The 18,003-nt window shown below is 35.9% G+C and overlaps 1 protein-coding gene across 1 annotated transcript in view; it reads right to left on the bottom strand.

Moving 5' to 3' along the window:
• Positions 1 to 15,828, bottom strand: part of LOC148952301 (protein phosphatase methylesterase 1) — a 68,433-nt gene extending 52,605 nt beyond the window's left edge. Inside the window, exon 1 of the mRNA XM_089088918.1 lies at positions 15,693 to 15,828. Within this exon, the coding sequence (XP_088945044.1) occupies positions 15,693 to 15,766 (74 nt within the window). The 5' untranslated portion in view covers positions 15,767 to 15,828. The remainder of the gene's footprint in view (positions 1 to 15,692) is intronic.
• Positions 15,829 to 18,003: the final 2,175 nt, after the last annotated feature.

Raw genomic sequence — 18,003 nt, forward strand, 5'->3', positions numbered from 1 at the left:
TCAAGAACAAAAATCAATAAAGAATCATATTTCTTGTATTAAAAACAGCAGCACTTTACAGAAAAAAAACAAAGAAAAATACACTTTTTAAATTTATTTATAAAAAATGCACTAAGCATTTAAAATAATATCACTTTTTTTAATTTCAATGAAACATGTACAAAAGCACAAAAAAAAGTCTGCTCTAAGTAAAAAAAAAGATACCTTTGGTAGTGGCGGTGCGCCCCCCGCTGGCGGCACGTCACTAGACAAATGCAGCTTGAATTTGTAAAGGCTATGTTTACACTCTTACTCGGAACACGCTTACTTAGTGAAACTATATTCCTCGGGGGTGCACCTATGATCATGAAGACTGTGGTAAAACGATTCAATGAAAGAAATAGTTACCTCGGCAACTTTCCATATGAAACAGTAATAATCATAAGGAAATATTCACTTGAACGTCAACAAATCATATAAATCATTTGGAAATTGTTGCTTGAGAAGGGGGAAAGCTGTGCAGACGTCATCGTTTTACTGCACCTGAATTAACTCGCTCAATGATTTGGGGAAAAAACTGTAGGAATCTAAAAAGCGAATTTTATTCGTGTACTCAACGTCGTCTTCAACAAATTTCCACATAAATTCCAAAACAAGCAGCTTTTCCGATGATTTAAGAATGATTTTGTAGGAAAAGCTGTCTATCACCCATAAATCATCCACTGTTCCATTTCTTTGAAGATATGACATTGCTGGTTGCACATACTTCAGATCGTAGTTAGATTTATGCATAAAAACCGGAAGAAAGAGTTGCTGTTTAATTTTTAAATTACATGAATTTTGAGCCCACCCTCGAAAGTTACTTTGCCCCGTTGAATTGGGGTCAATAAGATGATTATGATCCTGGACCGCGTCTTTTGGGGCAAGAGCACTCCTACAAACCCAACAAATTGTCCTCTTTTCTAGTGCCAGTTGCTCTTTATCTGATAATTTCATTGGGTAGTTTGTGTGACGAATCGTGAAATTGCGGCGTTTGCTGTTTTTATTAAAGATACCAATAACTTTTCCATGCTACCCTCCTCATCCAAAGCCAAAAAAAAACTCTTCCAACTGCATTTTATTATTGGAATCGCGACGGGCATGCGCATAGTAACACGCAACTAGTTTGTGTTCCTTGACTATATTTGGCCTTGATGGGTCCGATACCTCCACCAGTCTTGGTTCACAGTCTAAAGACACTTTATCAACTTGAAGCAGGGAATTTTGGAAATTTTTAAATTGTAAAGTATCTTTGCCTTCTGCCGGCATTTCTATTCGTTGATTGCCATGAATTTTGCAATGCCTCATGTGATCCAAAAATGTTCACTCAGATGTGGATGGGGAAAGGCACATGGGGCAATAGAGACGTTCCCCTTTCTTCACACCTTTAGATAGGAGTCGACTTATTGCTGTAACGGGGAAAAAATGACCACAGGAATTTACATCTTTGGGAGGCTCGTAAATAACCCAAACCCAATTTTAACATTATCCACCATCGGTGTCCTAACTGAACACAAAACCCCCTTTTTATTTGGTTTCTTTCCCCTATTTACAAATTCAGTGTCATACTGGAGAACAACCACCCTCAACCCAAGATTTTCATTTGCTTGTTCATATATGGTTATCTCTATCAAGGACACCGGGAACGTCCCCTCTACACAATAAAAATTTAATTCAGGGAAATTTTCTCCACCGTTATGAGCAAGTCCGTCAAGATTTTTCAGTGATGACTCCTGTGTTCAACGTTTTATGGGCTGCTGCTAAAAATGCGTATTTAAAGAATTGAAATCCCGTGTCAAAATTGAAACCTTGAACTCCTCCTGTAGCTGACAAATCTGGGTGGCATTTTATTTTTAGATTACCCACTCCCCTTAAAATATAGTTTTTTTAAATCTACTGAGATTCAGATCCATGTGTTCAATGTATAAAATTGTGGACCCACTTCCAATCTCGTTAAACGTGTCCAAAGTAGAAATTAATTTATTTACCCAGTTGAAAAAGTTGCTCTCAAATTCATTTAGACCAGGGTAAAAAGTCTGGTTGCCAGTTGAAAAATGAAAATAAAAAATATCCCCAGATGTTCCCTTTTGTAAATAAACTTTTTGATTTACCGATGCTTTCACCCCCCCTTGACCCCCCATTTCTGAATCTTAATCTCAATTTGTGCTCGAATTCGGTCGATGTAGCTATGGAGAACATTTACAGGGTCTGTTAAAATGACCCCACCGTCAATCATGTTTTCTTCGGGGGGATTAAAATCTACCCTATGTGTTTGTAAGTAACCTAGAGCAGACTCTAACAAGTAAAATTCACGTAGTTCCGAGGATATGCGACTATTTTCATGTCCTGCGCCTATTTACACAGGACCCAATTCACTAATTATAAAACTATCGTCAAAAATGTCCCCGGAAAAATTAGATCCAACAATTTGCATTGTTGTTGCTGTATCATTAAGCGGAATGGTGGTGGGTGACATAGAACTGCCAATAACATCACCCCCAGTCTGTTCAATTACATTGGTTGGAGATGGCATGAGGTCCCCTAGGCCTGTTAGTACATATTCCAAGGTGTTTGGTGACAATTGATCGAGCCAGCCTGTATTTTCCTGCGATGTAATTTATTTATGAGGACCCGGTTCAGATGCACTAGTAACACCCTCTAAATGTACACACATAAATGTATCTACCCATTCCGGGTCCTCAATCATGTCAATATCACAATTTAAGTCGTCTAGGCTAGCCATTTCACCAAAAACATCATTAAGAAAACCCCTTTGCCATTCCATATTACCCATAACTACCGAACGTTCGTCTCCAAACTCCGCTGGTTGTGATAGAATTGGTCCAGTAAATGCTGATGTATCATCACCCAATGGTGCTGCTATTTCAATAATCTGTGGAAAAAAGGTTCTATTTTCTATGTGAATTAAGCATTATTTCATAATGTGGAAAAATCATGTTCATTTTTTTTTCTTAATTGGATTCGAATTTATCAAACAAATGCATAATAAATTACAAATTTTTGCATATAGCATTATTTATAAAACAAGTGAATAATGAATTACAAATTTTTTTTTAATAGCAGACATGCACATGCGCACACACTCACACATGCACACACACACACACATGTTCACACACACACACACATATACACACACACAGACACACACACACATGCACACACACGCTCAAATATTCTTACAGGTTGAAAATATGTTTCTAACCCCTTAGCCTATATTCCATTAGCCTATAAGTAATTGTCTCTGAAGTCAGATAGAAACGTGCTGCGGGAACAAATTAGGAAATGTCAGAATTTTCTACTTCAAAATTTCTTAATTTTCTCATAACTTTTGATGGATTAAGTTAAACGAAATAATTTAAAGATATTCAAAATCAGCATTAAAATACAATTCAGTTGATATGTATATTGAAAAAATTACAGCACTCGGATCAAACATAGGAAATAATGATATGGAAATATATACCATTCAATCATTACATCGATATTGAATTTGCACTATCTCAATGAATTATCGAGTAGACGCGGCGCATGCACCGCTCACACACACACACACACACACAAGCGCACATCCTCACACATGCGCGCACACTCACACACAAAACACACATGCGCCAACACACACACAAGCACACACACTCACACTTACACACACACACACACGCTCAAACATACACACACTTTTACAGTGTTGAAAAAAATGGCGAAAAGGCTAATTCATAAACCTATAGAAAAAAAGGTTTTATTTTCTATGTGAAATACCGTTTATTTTATAAAGTTAAAAAAAAACATGTTCATTTTTTCACCCCATCCTCAAAACTCAATTCCTCCTAGAATTATTTAAACTATATACTTTCCTCCTCCCCCCTCCCACATAAAGTTCAGAAAGACGCAAAAGAGTGCTTTCTTTGCTAATAAAAAAAATGCATTATATTCAGCTATCTCTGAGGGGAGCAGAGAAATTTAAAACAATGGTCGGGGGGCGGGGGGATTAAAATTTTAATATCTCTGACATACACTTTTACGGTGTTGAAAAACGGCGAAAAGGCTAATTTATTAGCCTATAGAAAAAAGGTTTTATTTTCTATGTGAAATAACCATTATTTTATAAAGTGAAAAAAAATATATTCATTTTTTTTTCACCCCATCCTCAAAACTCAAGTCCTCTTAGAATTATTTAAACTATATACTTGCCTCCACCCCCCTCCCACAGAAATTTCAGAAAGACGCAAAAGAGTGTTTTCTTTGCTCATAAAAAAATTCATTATATTCAGCTATATCTGCGGGCAGCAGAGAAATTTAAAACAAGGGTTGGGGGCGGGGGGATTAACATTTAATATCTCTGAAATACACTTTTACGATGTTGAAAAATGGCGAAAAGAAAATACTTAAAAAAAAACAAAAAAAGTTGGATAGATATAGGTAGAAGCTAGAGGTGAAAATACTCACATTTCAAAATTCAGACTGCTGTTGAGTGCCGTCCGTTTCTTGCATAGATGTGGCGGCGATGTCACTGGCTTGTACAGATGAGCCGGTGGGGCTCCTCATCATATGAGCAACCATCCATTCTCTTTTAAGCTTTCTACCTGGCTGCATAGGAGTTGGCACTGGTAGGTTTTGGGCAGGCAGCGCCGGTCTGGAATGTATGTGAGTGGTCCCCAATGGACCGCCTATCTCCACTTGTTGTATTGGAGCAACGCCGTTAGTCTTAACTCTCTTTTCCGGGGGAGAGTAATTGTAGGAATCCTCTTCCTTAAAAAGAAGGCAAAATTTAGCATGGAAAAAACAATTCCCTTTTTTTTTACAGAAGAGAAAATTAGTCTGCACAAAGAATCCCCCTCTAACCACACGGAATCAGAGTCTCTCTCAAGCCCCGCAAATTTATTTTAAAATATAAAAGAATTAATTATTTAACTCGAAAATTTCGTTTTTAACGGGTACAAAGTAAAGAAAACCGTGTTAGAATTGATCCCTTGCCCCGCCCCCTCCCCCTTCCCTGTCACGTACTTTTATAAAAGCCTCTTAATCATCTGTGAAATCCATTTGCTTTCATCAAATACAATTGAAAAATATCTGTCTAATTTGGCCAAAAACAAACTCTCTTTCTTCAAAGCGAATAGAATTACATGTTTCCATTCGTCTTAGTTTTCTTAATTCAGATAATGCGCATGCCAAATGGTGTTTTGAAATTATCCCCTCATGGTAACAGGTTAAACACAAATGGTTTTATGACAGCACATTTTAAACGCATGATTGGAAAAAGGACATTTTTGAACGAAAAAGAACTGTTTCAAAACAATTAAAACTTGTAAACATTGCTGTGGAGGAGAGATTTTATTTACATAATGGGAAAAAAGCGTAAAAGGCGTTTTCTATCGAATATACTCATCATATTTTAAGGTTTTGTATTGTTGGAGGGGGGGGGGCTAAGTCCCCCTGAAGTTTGAATTTACTGGAAAAAAGATTTTTTTTATCCGGAAATACATGCTTTTTATCTAAGAAATTCAGTAATTTATACTCGCATTGCCAAATGAAATATCCATTGTTTTGCAAAGTTAATAAAATTCAGTGTACTATGTTCGATATGTTAAAACATAATGGATATTAAATTGTAGTGCATGAACATTTTATACGGAATTTCAATGACGAAATTTTAAGCAGTTCTCTGATTGGCTGCCTAAAAAACAGGTGTCAGCCCGAAAAAAATAGTCTGGTTGAAAAACTTGGAGTTAAAACCAATTTGTGTGGGGAATCCCCGTTTTAGCCCAGAAACCTGCCTGGTTGACCCAGAAACCTGTCTGGTTGGCCCAGAAACCTGTCTGGTTGGCCAAGAAAGCTGTCTGGTAGGTTTTGTATAATTCCATATTCAATTGACAACAATAGCAATAATCTGCCTTGGAAAGGTGCCAGGAAACGTGAAGGTCCAGAAACTTAGAGTTGACCCAGAGACTTGTCTGCTTGACCCAGAAACCTGTCTGGTTGGCCAAGAAAGCTGTCTGGTAGGTTTTGTATAATTCCATATTCAATTGACAACAATAGCAATAATCTGCCTTGGAAAGGTGCCATGAAACGTAAAGGCCCAGAAACTTATAGTTGGCCCAGAAACCTGTCTGGTTGGCCCAGAAACCTGTCTGGTTGGCAAAGAAAGCTGTCTGGTAGGTTTTGTATTATTCCATATTCAATTGACAACAATAGCAATAATCAGTCTGGTAATCTGCCATGGAAAGGTGCCATGGAACGTAGAGTGGGCAAATAACACCGGAAGGAACATAAAGGAAGCAAAGTATAAGTTAACATACTACTACCCTCCACTTTTGCAGCCTCTTTTGTTAAGATTTTTTAAGTCCTGTAGCCTGCAATCAGTTGGTCGTACCAACACGAATGAAACTGTTACAATGGCATTTTTTTTAATCTTCAGAGAATTTGGCAATGACAACTCAGTCTGTTACAGTTATAACTACAAACTTGTCTCTGTTCCAGGTATAATTATGTATTCAGTGTGATTATGTATGATGGAAAAATAGATGAACCTGAAACCTACCTGAACCTAAACTGCTTGTTTATGCTGAGCCCTTCTTCTGTTCCCTGTTTTTTCTGTTCAAAATTGTTAAGTTCATCACATTATAGCTTGTTATTGGTTAGGGAAAAATCTCCTGTAAAAAATCCAGCAAATAAGCTCAGTGCTGTTTCTAATCAAAAAGATGCAATAGGATGCTCTTCCGTTAAAAAAATCAATCAGACTTCGTTCGTGTTGCAAAGAATTTCTTTGCAAGGGAAAAAGTGGGGGTTGTGGGGGGCGGGAGACCGCCAAAATAAAAATCTTAACAAAAGAGGCTACAAAAGCGGGGGGTTTGGAGGGCGGCAGCCCCCCAACTGTACCTCCTAACCCCTGTACGTTTTAAGGTTCGAACTTGTGACTCAGCCTCTTTAACTGTTTCGAAAACGTAGGTTTTTTTTCAAATAATTTCTGCACGTTTTTGTACAGTTTATTACTTATTATTGCTTGACTAACTGTTAGCTGATCGTGTCAGGAGTTAAAGTTGGGGGGCTGTCGCCCCCTAATCCCCCCGCTTCTGAAGATTCTTGTGTTAAAGCTTTTAATTCCTGAATACTCAAATCAAATACACAGTAAGATTTTCTTTTTTCAACTTTTCTTCGAGCATGCGGGTATACGGCATGTTATCAAAGCAGTGGAGACTTACCTGTAAGCTGAAGGCCGACTGTGATATTCTTCTGGAGACGCCTGTTGAGCCGAAGGATTTAATAGATTGGATTTAAAAAAGAAACCGAGTTTCTTTTTTAAACTTTAAATTTAAGAGATACAACTTTAAATTCAATATATAAAAAAATTACTCTAACAGGGAATCGAACCCGGGTCTTCCGCATGACAGACAGGAATAGTGATCACTGTACCATCTGAGACTCGTGATAAATTATTTTTAATCTCTGCGATCTATTTTCGACGCAGGCAATTACAAAGTAAGATTTTTGTTTTTCGACAAAAAAACTTCTGTGAAAAAGCTGGAATTTTTGGAATCTTACAGTCGATCTTGTCGGGTCAAGAGGCTTAGTTTGATCTAATTTAATAATGAAATACCGTGATTTTATAAATTTCAAAAATTAACATGGGCTATTATAGGAAAACAAGGTTCTTCGTAAATGTAAATTCGGGGGATAATTTTTTCGGTCTGAAAATATCAAAAGGCCCTAATATGTCGAATATTTGAAGCACAGGGGAAAGGCTTCACAGATTAGCAGCGCTTAAAAAGATGGCTCTTCCAAATGTGTCTTAACCATGAGTGTATCCTCAGGAAACCTAGCATAACTGCAATACATGAAGGCAAAAATAAAGATGACTGGCAATTCATAGAGAACCATGAAGCTTTTGGAAAATGGAAGTCAAATGGTTAAGGTTTTTGGAGAAAACAGGCTTTCTTCTTAGATATTGCGGGGGCATTAGTGAAGTCCCTCAAGGTACAGTACCAGGATATCCATGATGCACCAGTCTCATGAAAATAAAAGGCACATTTATATGGACGACTCTAATATTGTTTGACCTTTCAATTCACAGGATAGCACGAGCCTCATCCAGGCTGATACTTATGAATTGGACAAAGTATTTGGTTTGTAATGATTGTGGTACAGCATGAAATTTATTTCATTTTATTCTTTTATTTATTAATACCAAAATACGGTAAGCTTTATCAAGCTTGTTGCACTATATCATGTCATGTGATATCTATTTTCTTTTATCTTAGTAAGGATATTTGTTTAACATTTGAATATCTTTTATTTAACTTGCAATTAAAAATAGCTGAAATTTGTTATGATTTATTCTTTCTACTGAATAGAAATTCAAAATCAAAAGGGGCGTGCTTTCAAGACAGTTGAAAGCATTCACGTAACAGTATAAAATCCAAAATTATGATTGTACCAGAGGGCCATGGATATTTTACTTACATTTCGTCACTTCTGCATCCCACCAAGCACGAAAAAAATTTCATAATAAAAATGTACTTTTTTTTACGTTTTCGACTCCTCCTCCCCCGAAATCAAATCTTCAAACCCCTTTACCCTCACCAGTGCATCAGACTGTGTATATTTGTACTTGGACTTCAGGTAATTTAGGACCCACTGATGATGTTTGGCTTAGGACCAGGACCTAGGTAATTGCCTGTGAAGGATGAACTATCTTTATTTCAATCTGAAAGGATACAATATGGCTATGTTTACCTTTGTGCTTGAATAAACCATGAACATCAAAACACAGGTAGATTTAAGCCAGTCAAGTTAATTTAACTAGAGTATATCATCACTCTTTGGGTGCAACTGCTTTCTGAATGCAAACATAACCACTTCAGACTATGGATAAAACTAACTTTACGGCAACATTGTTAAATAATAAAACCACACCTTGGACAATAGCATAAAACGTTTAACACAGAGGATAATTAGACTGGGCAGGAATAGAAAAAGGGCCAGTAAATATTCAACATGTTACACAATGTAACAGAGTTAAAACGCAAAATTTATTTCAAAGTTTTCTTTATAATTTCCCTCTTTTTGAGAAACTTCCCTGCAAATTCTAAAGAGCAATATTCAACGAGTCCGTTGTTCATTCAGCAAAAAGTAATTACCATTCAGCAATTTCAATACCTGAGAATATGTGAGGTCTGAAATACAACAGATTCTAAATTATTGGAAAAGTATTGTTATCTGTAACAGTGGTTTAATTGTTTGAGAGTAGAGGTGAAAATTGGGAGAATTTGGTGGATGTTAGAGGCAATAGTACTGAAGGGTGTATAAATTATTTTTTATTTCATTTTTTCTTCTTTAGCTTGCTATGTGATTTAGATTATTTATTATAATAAGTAGTGTCTGAAAAGTGATAATTCAAAAGAAAGTCGCTTAAGGCATTAGACTAAAAAGCAGGGACATGGGTTAGGATATTATTATCAATATTCTTATGCATTGAAAACCCGTCTTCCTATAAAAGAAAAAGACGGAGCACTACGAAAAAAAAACCACACCCTATACTTTCTAGGACGAAAGGCTATATAATAAAAAAATAAATAAAGAAGAACACAATCACTTATAACAGAAGCAAGAAAAGGAGCTATGATAGTGCAACAAGTGTAGAAGGAGTTGTTTCCAAGTATGGTTTGAAATCTTTTGGTTGTGTTTTTTATTAGTTTAGCAGCGGCTATAGTAGGATTTGCTATATGATGACTATTGATGAGACTTGAACAGTGGGTCCAAATCGAATATCGCAGTAGGTATTTTGCGAAACAGAAAACAGTGGAGCGGATTTTGAATTTATCAACGCATTTAAGAATCTTCCAGAATGGTGCAATAATGGAAGGATGAAGGGTGCAGATGAAAGATGACAGATTGTCTGGAAAGCAGGTCGCCCATGATTGGGGTGGGAGGATGTCGTAAAGAAAGATTTAAGGAAAATGGGAACTTCCTGGGAGGGTGCAAAAAATCTTTGAATCGATTAGGATGGAGGAAGATCATTCGTAGCTGAGGTGGATCCAGGCGGATGGTGGTGTGGTGAGTTGTTAGTAGTAGTAGTAGTAGTAGTTACGAGTGTGAGAAATTGCATTTCCAATGGGAATGCCAAGATAAACAATTGGTTAGATAGACGTATCTTTGAATTTCCAAGTACAATTTAATCAGGAAATGGGCCATTCCAATTAAAAAGGACAATGTCAGATTTTTCAGTGTTGAATTCAAGACCAGGTTTTAAGTATTCTGTTCGCGCTTTTTGGAATGTATCAGAAATTCTATCTAAATTTAGGCTCAGGTTGAAAATGTCATCAACATAAGTGACTAAGGAGATATTGAGGCCAGAAAGAACGCAATATATCTGACACTAGTTTTGAGCTTTGAAGACATAATTATTGAAATGACAAGTTGTTGCAATGGCACCTTTCTTAACTGCTACAGTTCTATCCAATGGCCATGCCATTCCATCTTTCTTAAGAGGGATTTTAAGTTGGACTCGTAGCTTAGCAGACATATCCCTTTGAGATTTGGTGATAGCCGGATTTAGTCCTCTTTCAGCAGCCATGAGGGGATGGATCAGGAAGCCAAAGGTGCGGCGAACATCATGAATAGCCAAGGCAAGTGAACTGCCTCTGAAAGAAGCATCAAGCAGAGCATTAGCAACAATCCAAGGGTGTCTGCACATCCAATAATATCATATTGAAAGTTAAATTGATGTGGAGGTGTGTAACATTTTTCCTCAAGCTCTTTTATGAACAGTAGTTCATAAAGCTTGCATAAACTGATTGACACAGTTGTGGGTCCAAAGGATGTGCGTTGATTGGAGTTTTTTTTTGTCTTTTAGGATGAGAAAAATCTCTCACACAAAATGTCAACAGAACCAGACCTTGTGTAAAAATTATCTGCAGTAGCAACGTAAGATGTTCTAAAAGCAAAGGAACACTATATTTAATATACAAAGCGTGAATTCCATCTATGCCTTGTGACTGCTTTGGTTTAAGGCGCATAATAGCATCAGCCACAAACATTACAGATACTGCATAAGAAGAGTCAAGGAATGCCAGCAAAAATTGGTCAAGTTCTTCAACATATTCTTGTTCAAGTTAGGGGTCTGGTGGAGAGAATTTGGCCTCATATAAAGAATACAAATAAGATAAAGGAATATCAGCAGCAGGATATTTTCTAGGTGAGCTAGTATATGCCAGACAAGATCAATCAGTCTTGGGTACTAAACTACTTCACTCTGTATTTGTAAAAAGTTAAAATTCTAAACCAGACTGTCTTTAGTATCTCAAAGAATGGTTTAAATAGGTTATTGAACATTCAAGAATGGAACTACAGTCCAAAAGTAGAGTTTTAAAGATATTTTCAAGTTCTGATTTCTACTTCTCTCCTATCCAGACCAAAGAATTTTCACAAACTTGGGAAAACTATAACCTAGTTATTTGGAGCCTTTAGAAATGTTTAGACCCCCAATTTGGAGGGATATTTTTAACCTTAGGCACTTTCTGCTGGCAAGCTGGATTGTAAATTTATGATCTTGAATGTTAAAATGCACAATTACACTGACAATCAAGATTCATTAGAAATATCAGTGGCTACAAAACCTTGGTCTTGCTGGAAAGCAAGATTGTGACTTTGGATGGTTTGTTTATAAATTTTGCTGTTCTATAATTGGCAAGTTAACAATCAGTTTGAAGGAAGCAGTTTAGGAAACTCCTTTGTTCTTCTGATAGTCCTGAATCTTGTTTTAGGAATTCAGTTTGTCAGTAAAAACAATGCCTCTTATTTCTCTACTCTGAACTTAAATGTGATATTTGGGAATTTTTCATAAAAATGGGATCTAACTTTGAGTAAAACTTTAAGTTTGCCTTAGAATATAGCTTAAATCCTGAGAGCCACCTCTCCAAGATCAACAATCTAAAGGAACTCAAAAACCACACATGCCTTATGACAGCTTGTCTTGCCTTAAATTTGTCTTGTAATTGTAATTCTTTTTGTTTTTGCTTGAATCAAGAAAATATTAGAAAATATAGAAAATAGGCTAATTTTCAAGCTGAAATCAGCCCTGCATTTGAACCTTAGTTTGACTTGCAAAATTGGAGGCAATTTATCTTTTATTGGAAGGCTTATATCTTTTTTGTTTGTTTGAACTTCATTTATACTTAAATTTTTGATATGTATAGTAAATATTAGCAAGTTTTGTATGATAAAAGAGCTTATTCTTTTTTAAACCATGCTTAATTCCCTGATTTTTGCTAAGAATTGTCTTTTTACAAGCTAACAAATCATTTTTAGCTAAATTACAAAAGAATTTCTCCAGCAAATCAAGTTGTTGGTAAAAATTGAATCAGTGCCCATGAGGATACACATAAATTTTAGTAGACATTGCATTGGACTTTATAATCAATTTCATAGCCCTTCAGCCAGGAAGTGTAATGGGGGTTGGGGGGCCAGGCCATCTTATGCTTTTGCACACACTTCCTGTTTACCTTCCCCAGATTTCTCCAGGTACTCATTTAGAGCTGGGTTGACTCCGGCCAAGCTTACAGTCATGCCAATGACCCAAAACCAAATAACCACCAACAACAGGACTTGATCCTCTGTCCTCATGGACAGAGGATTTCAAGACTAGCTAGCTAACCAAGAATGTGCCTTGCTATTGGCTTATAGCAAGCCTTGATTTAAGCTTGCAACAAGACAAAAGTTAGGGACCTAGCAGGCTTAAAGCAAGCTTGTTTGATGCTTTCTGCTTGATTTTAAAAGGTTGCTGCAGGCTTATTTGCCAATTACTAAATGGCCCAAAGCCAAAATTGTTGTACTTTTTTTTTACTCAGAACAGCTAACTTAAAGATCTGTCCTCACAGAGTCTTAAAAACCTTATAGGTAGGAAAGGAATGGGCCTAGGGGCTTGAAAACATCATCTAGGGTCCAACAGACAAATAACTGCTTTTTAAACATTGATTTACTAATTTATTAATATGCAAGTTACTTTAGGCTACTAATCATGCAGGGCACAATATTCTGCTCTACATAGCCACTTTGAAACTTTGTGGCCTACAATTATTGGATGGGGAAAATCAGTTTTAACAATAGTCCAAAATGATTTTTCAAAACACAGCAATGCACAATAAGTGGCAATTTGCCCAAACTTAGGCTGTAAATCCATCCCTGAAAACTGTGTTTACTTAGCTCAATAGCTCTCTAATGTAATGAAAAGCTTTGGCCTAGGAATTTAGCATACAAAACTGGTTCAATTTATAAGAGATTCAATAGGCCTAACTAAAAGACAAATGCACTGTCCAATGCTCTTTCCTAATATAACAAGGTAAATACATGGTTTTCTTAATTATTATGGAAGCTAAAAGACAAACATATCACTCAATGTACCTCTCAACATTCATTCCAAATTTACTAATCATTATCCTCAAAACTGTACTCCAGTCCTGCTCCATAATGAACCAGATATAGAACTAGACTAAACAAAAAAATTCCTGATTTTATTGTTTTTTTATCTGACCTCATAAGTGGGGCTGGGGAACATTTGAAGGGGTAGTGAACAGTTCATTTGAATGAGCATTAAAGAAGTACCAATTGGTGTGTTCATCTTTTAGCTACCAAGTTAATTGAGAAAACCAAAATTTGCCTATAACAATCACTGCCTCCACAAATTCCTTATGTAGCCTTGAAACTGCATAAGAGCACATGATGACTTATGCAGAAGAACTAAGAAATAAACACACTACTTGATTCACCATTTAATGCTCTGTTCATACCTAAAAGTTAACCTATCTGTTCCAAATTAAATAGTTGATTTAGAAATTGAGGAATTTGCTACAGATGGTTATTAAATCACAACTGCAACAGTAGTTATCACCTAGTAAAGAGCAAACTGCAGCCCCTAAAAATCAAAAGTTAAAAATGCATTTTGAAAAAATAAAATCTAGAGAAAAAATTATTATTTGTAGCTGATTCAGGAATGTTAGCTATTTTTTCAATTAATATTAAGAGTAAAATCTTAATATAGAAACAAATTTATAGGGATTTCAAAAGAGCCTGAAAATCCATAAAAATGGCATCAGATTGAAATGAAAAAGATACCATTAGATTTATTATGGTTGAAAACCCTTACAGCCCCACTCCATCTCTAACAACCATGAAAGTCACTTTGTGAATAGAAACCTTTGATAATCTTTGTGTTATAAAATAGAAACCTTGCAAGATAGGTGTAGAATTGGGTTTATTCAGGAAGAGACATGCTAGAACAAAAAGAGACATATTTTCATATTGCTAATTTTATGCTTATTTCCATGGTTTGGTTGGCATTTTTGACAATTTATCCCCAACCCCTTTCTAATGGTCTCATGTAGCCATAGGCTATATAAAGAAAATAATCAAAAAAATACTGGAATTTTTACTTTATAATATGCAGCAAGTATCAATGAATCAAATTTCCTTGTTTTTCCCATTTGAACCTGTTTTTAAATCAGTTTTGATCAATTATTACATTATTTGGGGATGAATTGTCAAAATGCACAACAAACCATGAAAACAAGCATAAAATCAACAATCTAAAAATGTGTCTCTTTTGTTCTAGCAGATCTTTTTCTGAAGAGGCTTAATTCTAGACCTTTACCCTCAAAATTAAGCTAAACATATATTTTGTCAGAATTTGGATAGGTGTATACCTGTCATGTATGTAATCTGCTAAGTCCTATAAATAAGAAAAGGGTAGACATAGTAGTTTGGCAAAAACTTCCAGGTTATATTTTGGCCTTGGATTCATTCCTGGAAGTTTCATTTAGCCTACCTTACTCAACTACTTTCTAAGATAGCAAGAAGTCCCTTAAGTATACTTTTACCAATTATAACACAAAGATTGTAAAAGGTCACCAATGGTTAGTGCCCTTTTGGGGAGGATGATGGGGACATGGGTAATTCAAAACAACAGTACTTGTATGATATAGCCCTGACCTAATATTTTTCATCTAAGTAGAACCTGTTTCTCTGATGCTCAATCCTAATGAAATATACCTAATTATGATAAAAATATAATATTTTAGAAACAAATTTGGGCTATATAGCCTATTTGCACATTAGGGGGGCGAGGGTAAAGTATTATGGGTCTGTACACCTAATGTGTTAAGCACAATTATTCAAAATTTCTGAAGTAGGAATTGTTTTCTAACTTCACACTGTCCAAATACTTTACCCTCAGCCCCATAATGTGCAAATATATTGCCCAAATTATATATTTCCCATCTATTCTGTCACTTCTCTTTTTCTTGTCTCATGCTAAGCTGAAAGAAACAAATGAAAAAACTGGTTCTACAATGTTTCAATGGATAAACAACTTGAGTGGTCAGAACTAAATTATACAAATACCAAAACAGCTTCCCAGGGGATCATTAAGACCCTGGGTTCATCCAAGGGAGTTTTATTCATCTGACTCAGCTATTTTCGAAAATCAGAAACAGCCCCTAGAGCAGAATTTACCATCATCCTTATCAAATAACTTGAGTAAAGGTAACCAAAAACCCGGAAAGAGCTGGGATAGCCTTGAACTCTTTTAGGGTTAGTTTGCATTAGAGTAGCCTGGAGTTAAACTTTTTCATGTATATTCTAGTACTGTTTTGAATAATTACCTCTGACTTAATTGAGGGTGAGGTGGTGGCATTCCAAGGATTTTTGGAGCCATAATCTGTTTCCTAAGATCCATTTCTTTAGTTGGCTAAGCTACTTATTTTTTACAGCTTTTTACTTTTAACTCCTATATAATTATTCCAGGCGTCAGTGTTGCCTAATAAATAGTACTGTTGAGTTTCGTCAAAAATAAATGCCGAGTCAGCCGAAATACGAACAACAAGGATAACTGTGTGCATTTTTAGAAGAAACAGTTTTAAATTATCCCATTAACTAAGATCACTCTTAGTACTGCAAACACCACAAAATCTCACTATCAGCTAATATTTTAGCCAACTATACCTGCACACAGAGCATAGAAATCGACATCTATCATCTTATATTTGAACTCCTAGAGTCGAAAGATCTACTGAAAGATATCTGAAATTATCTAATAAGTATGAGGCAATCAAGCCAGTAGTTCTGTAGCCCACAGAGTGAAACAAAAGGAAAAGGGCTAAATAGTATTACTGAAAAGCCCACCTGCTGTTAAATAGAAGAAGAAGAAGAAGATCACTCAAACTGGTTTTAGGAAACACCATTCCTCAACAGATGCTTTCATATTGTTAACAAATGCAATAAATGAATCATTCTCAAAAAATAATGTCCTAGTTGCAGCTTTCCTAGATTTTGAAGGGGCATATGACAATGTGAACCACCAAATCCTTTTAAATAAACTTGCAAACCTCGGACTACCCCCAAGTTAATATCTTTCATAGAATTGCGAAGTTTCATTGTTTGTGTAGGTTCAGCCTCTTCACCACAAAAGACAATAGCCAAAGGAGCAGTCCTCAGCTGCATCCTCTTTGCCCTATATCTCTGGGAAATGAACCCCCCTCACACGAATCTAAAATATACTGATGATCTGGTACTATGGTCATCTGGCAACACCTTTGAGATTGCACACGCAAAGCTGCAAAAGTCACTTTTCCAATTTGAAAAATTCTCTCAACATTCAGATTTACCCATTGCACCTACCAAGTCAAAAATAATCCAATTTCAGCGAAAGCGAAATCATGTTAATGCAAGACTAACTCTAAATGGAACAACTATTCCAGAAGAAAATCATATTAATTACCTAGGTCTCATGCTTGACCAAAAACTTAACTTACACCTCCACATTTCAAACACAACGAAAAAATGTTATAGAAAAAACAAGTGTACTAAAAAGACTTCTTTCCACACCCTGGGGTTGTAAGAAGAAAACCTTACTCCAGTTTTATAAATCACATATAAGACCCCATATTGACTATGGGCTCATCGTCTATGGTGCATGTGCAAAGACCCAGATGCAAAAAATTGAAACAATACAAAACGAAATAATACGTCTCATATTTGGTCTTAGGAAACCCACAAGCACCAAGTTTCTGCTTATGGAGAGTGGATTAACAACAGTAAGGGAGAGACGTAGCTTTCTCTTGATAAAACATCTTACAAAAATTTAATCAAAGAGCTCACACACCCTACATAATTGGTAAAGAAATCCAGCCATGTATAGAGGCATTGCAGATGAGTATGCCAATATTCAGAAGAAGTTCCCTGTACCCGCAAAGTCTATTGCACCGACTTTCCCCCGATCCCCCCCATGGAATTGATCAATCCCCATAATAAATACTGATTTCTCAAAGTGGACTAAATATTTAACCCCCATTGCTTTTGTCCAGATAAAATTTACTGAACTTAATACAATTACTTATAAAAACCATTTCCAAATATTTATTGATGGGTCCAAAATGAATGAGAAGGTAGCAAGTGATGCTTTCCTTCCTCACCTGAAAATTGCAATGGGTGAGAGATTGTATAATAATGTATCTATAATGTCTGCAGAGTTAAATGCCATAATCATGGCATTAGAGCACCTTATGGAAAATAAAGCTTTGATTGCTAATTCAATTAATATTATAGTTTATTCTGACTCTTTATCAAGCCTTAAGTTGCAGTGTTCAGCTCCCCAGTATAAGTTGGATATTGACACTTATCATAGTCTTAGTTTTATAGATAACCTTGCTTCAAGTGGCATAAGAACTTATATTCAGTATATTCCTAGCCACTTTGGTATAAGTGGTAATCATCAAGTTGATGAAATAGCAAAAAATGCTATAAATATTGACCAGCCAAGTGGGAGACCAATCCCCATTAGAGATATTTACCGAAGGAGACTATCAGATATTATGTTTAATAAGAATAATCCTATTCTTTCCCCCTTTCCCAATAAGTATTTTTCTAAAATTTATCATAGAATTCGTTCTGGAACAAATGGACTACATTTTCTTG

The sequence above is a fragment of the Artemia sp. Qi Xiang Cuo genome, chromosome 5 (assembly GCF_049724085.1).
Source record: "Artemia sp. Qi Xiang Cuo chromosome 5, ASM4972408v1, whole genome shotgun sequence".
Taxonomy (NCBI): Eukaryota; Metazoa; Arthropoda; class Branchiopoda; order Anostraca; family Artemiidae; genus Artemia; species Artemia sp. Qi Xiang Cuo.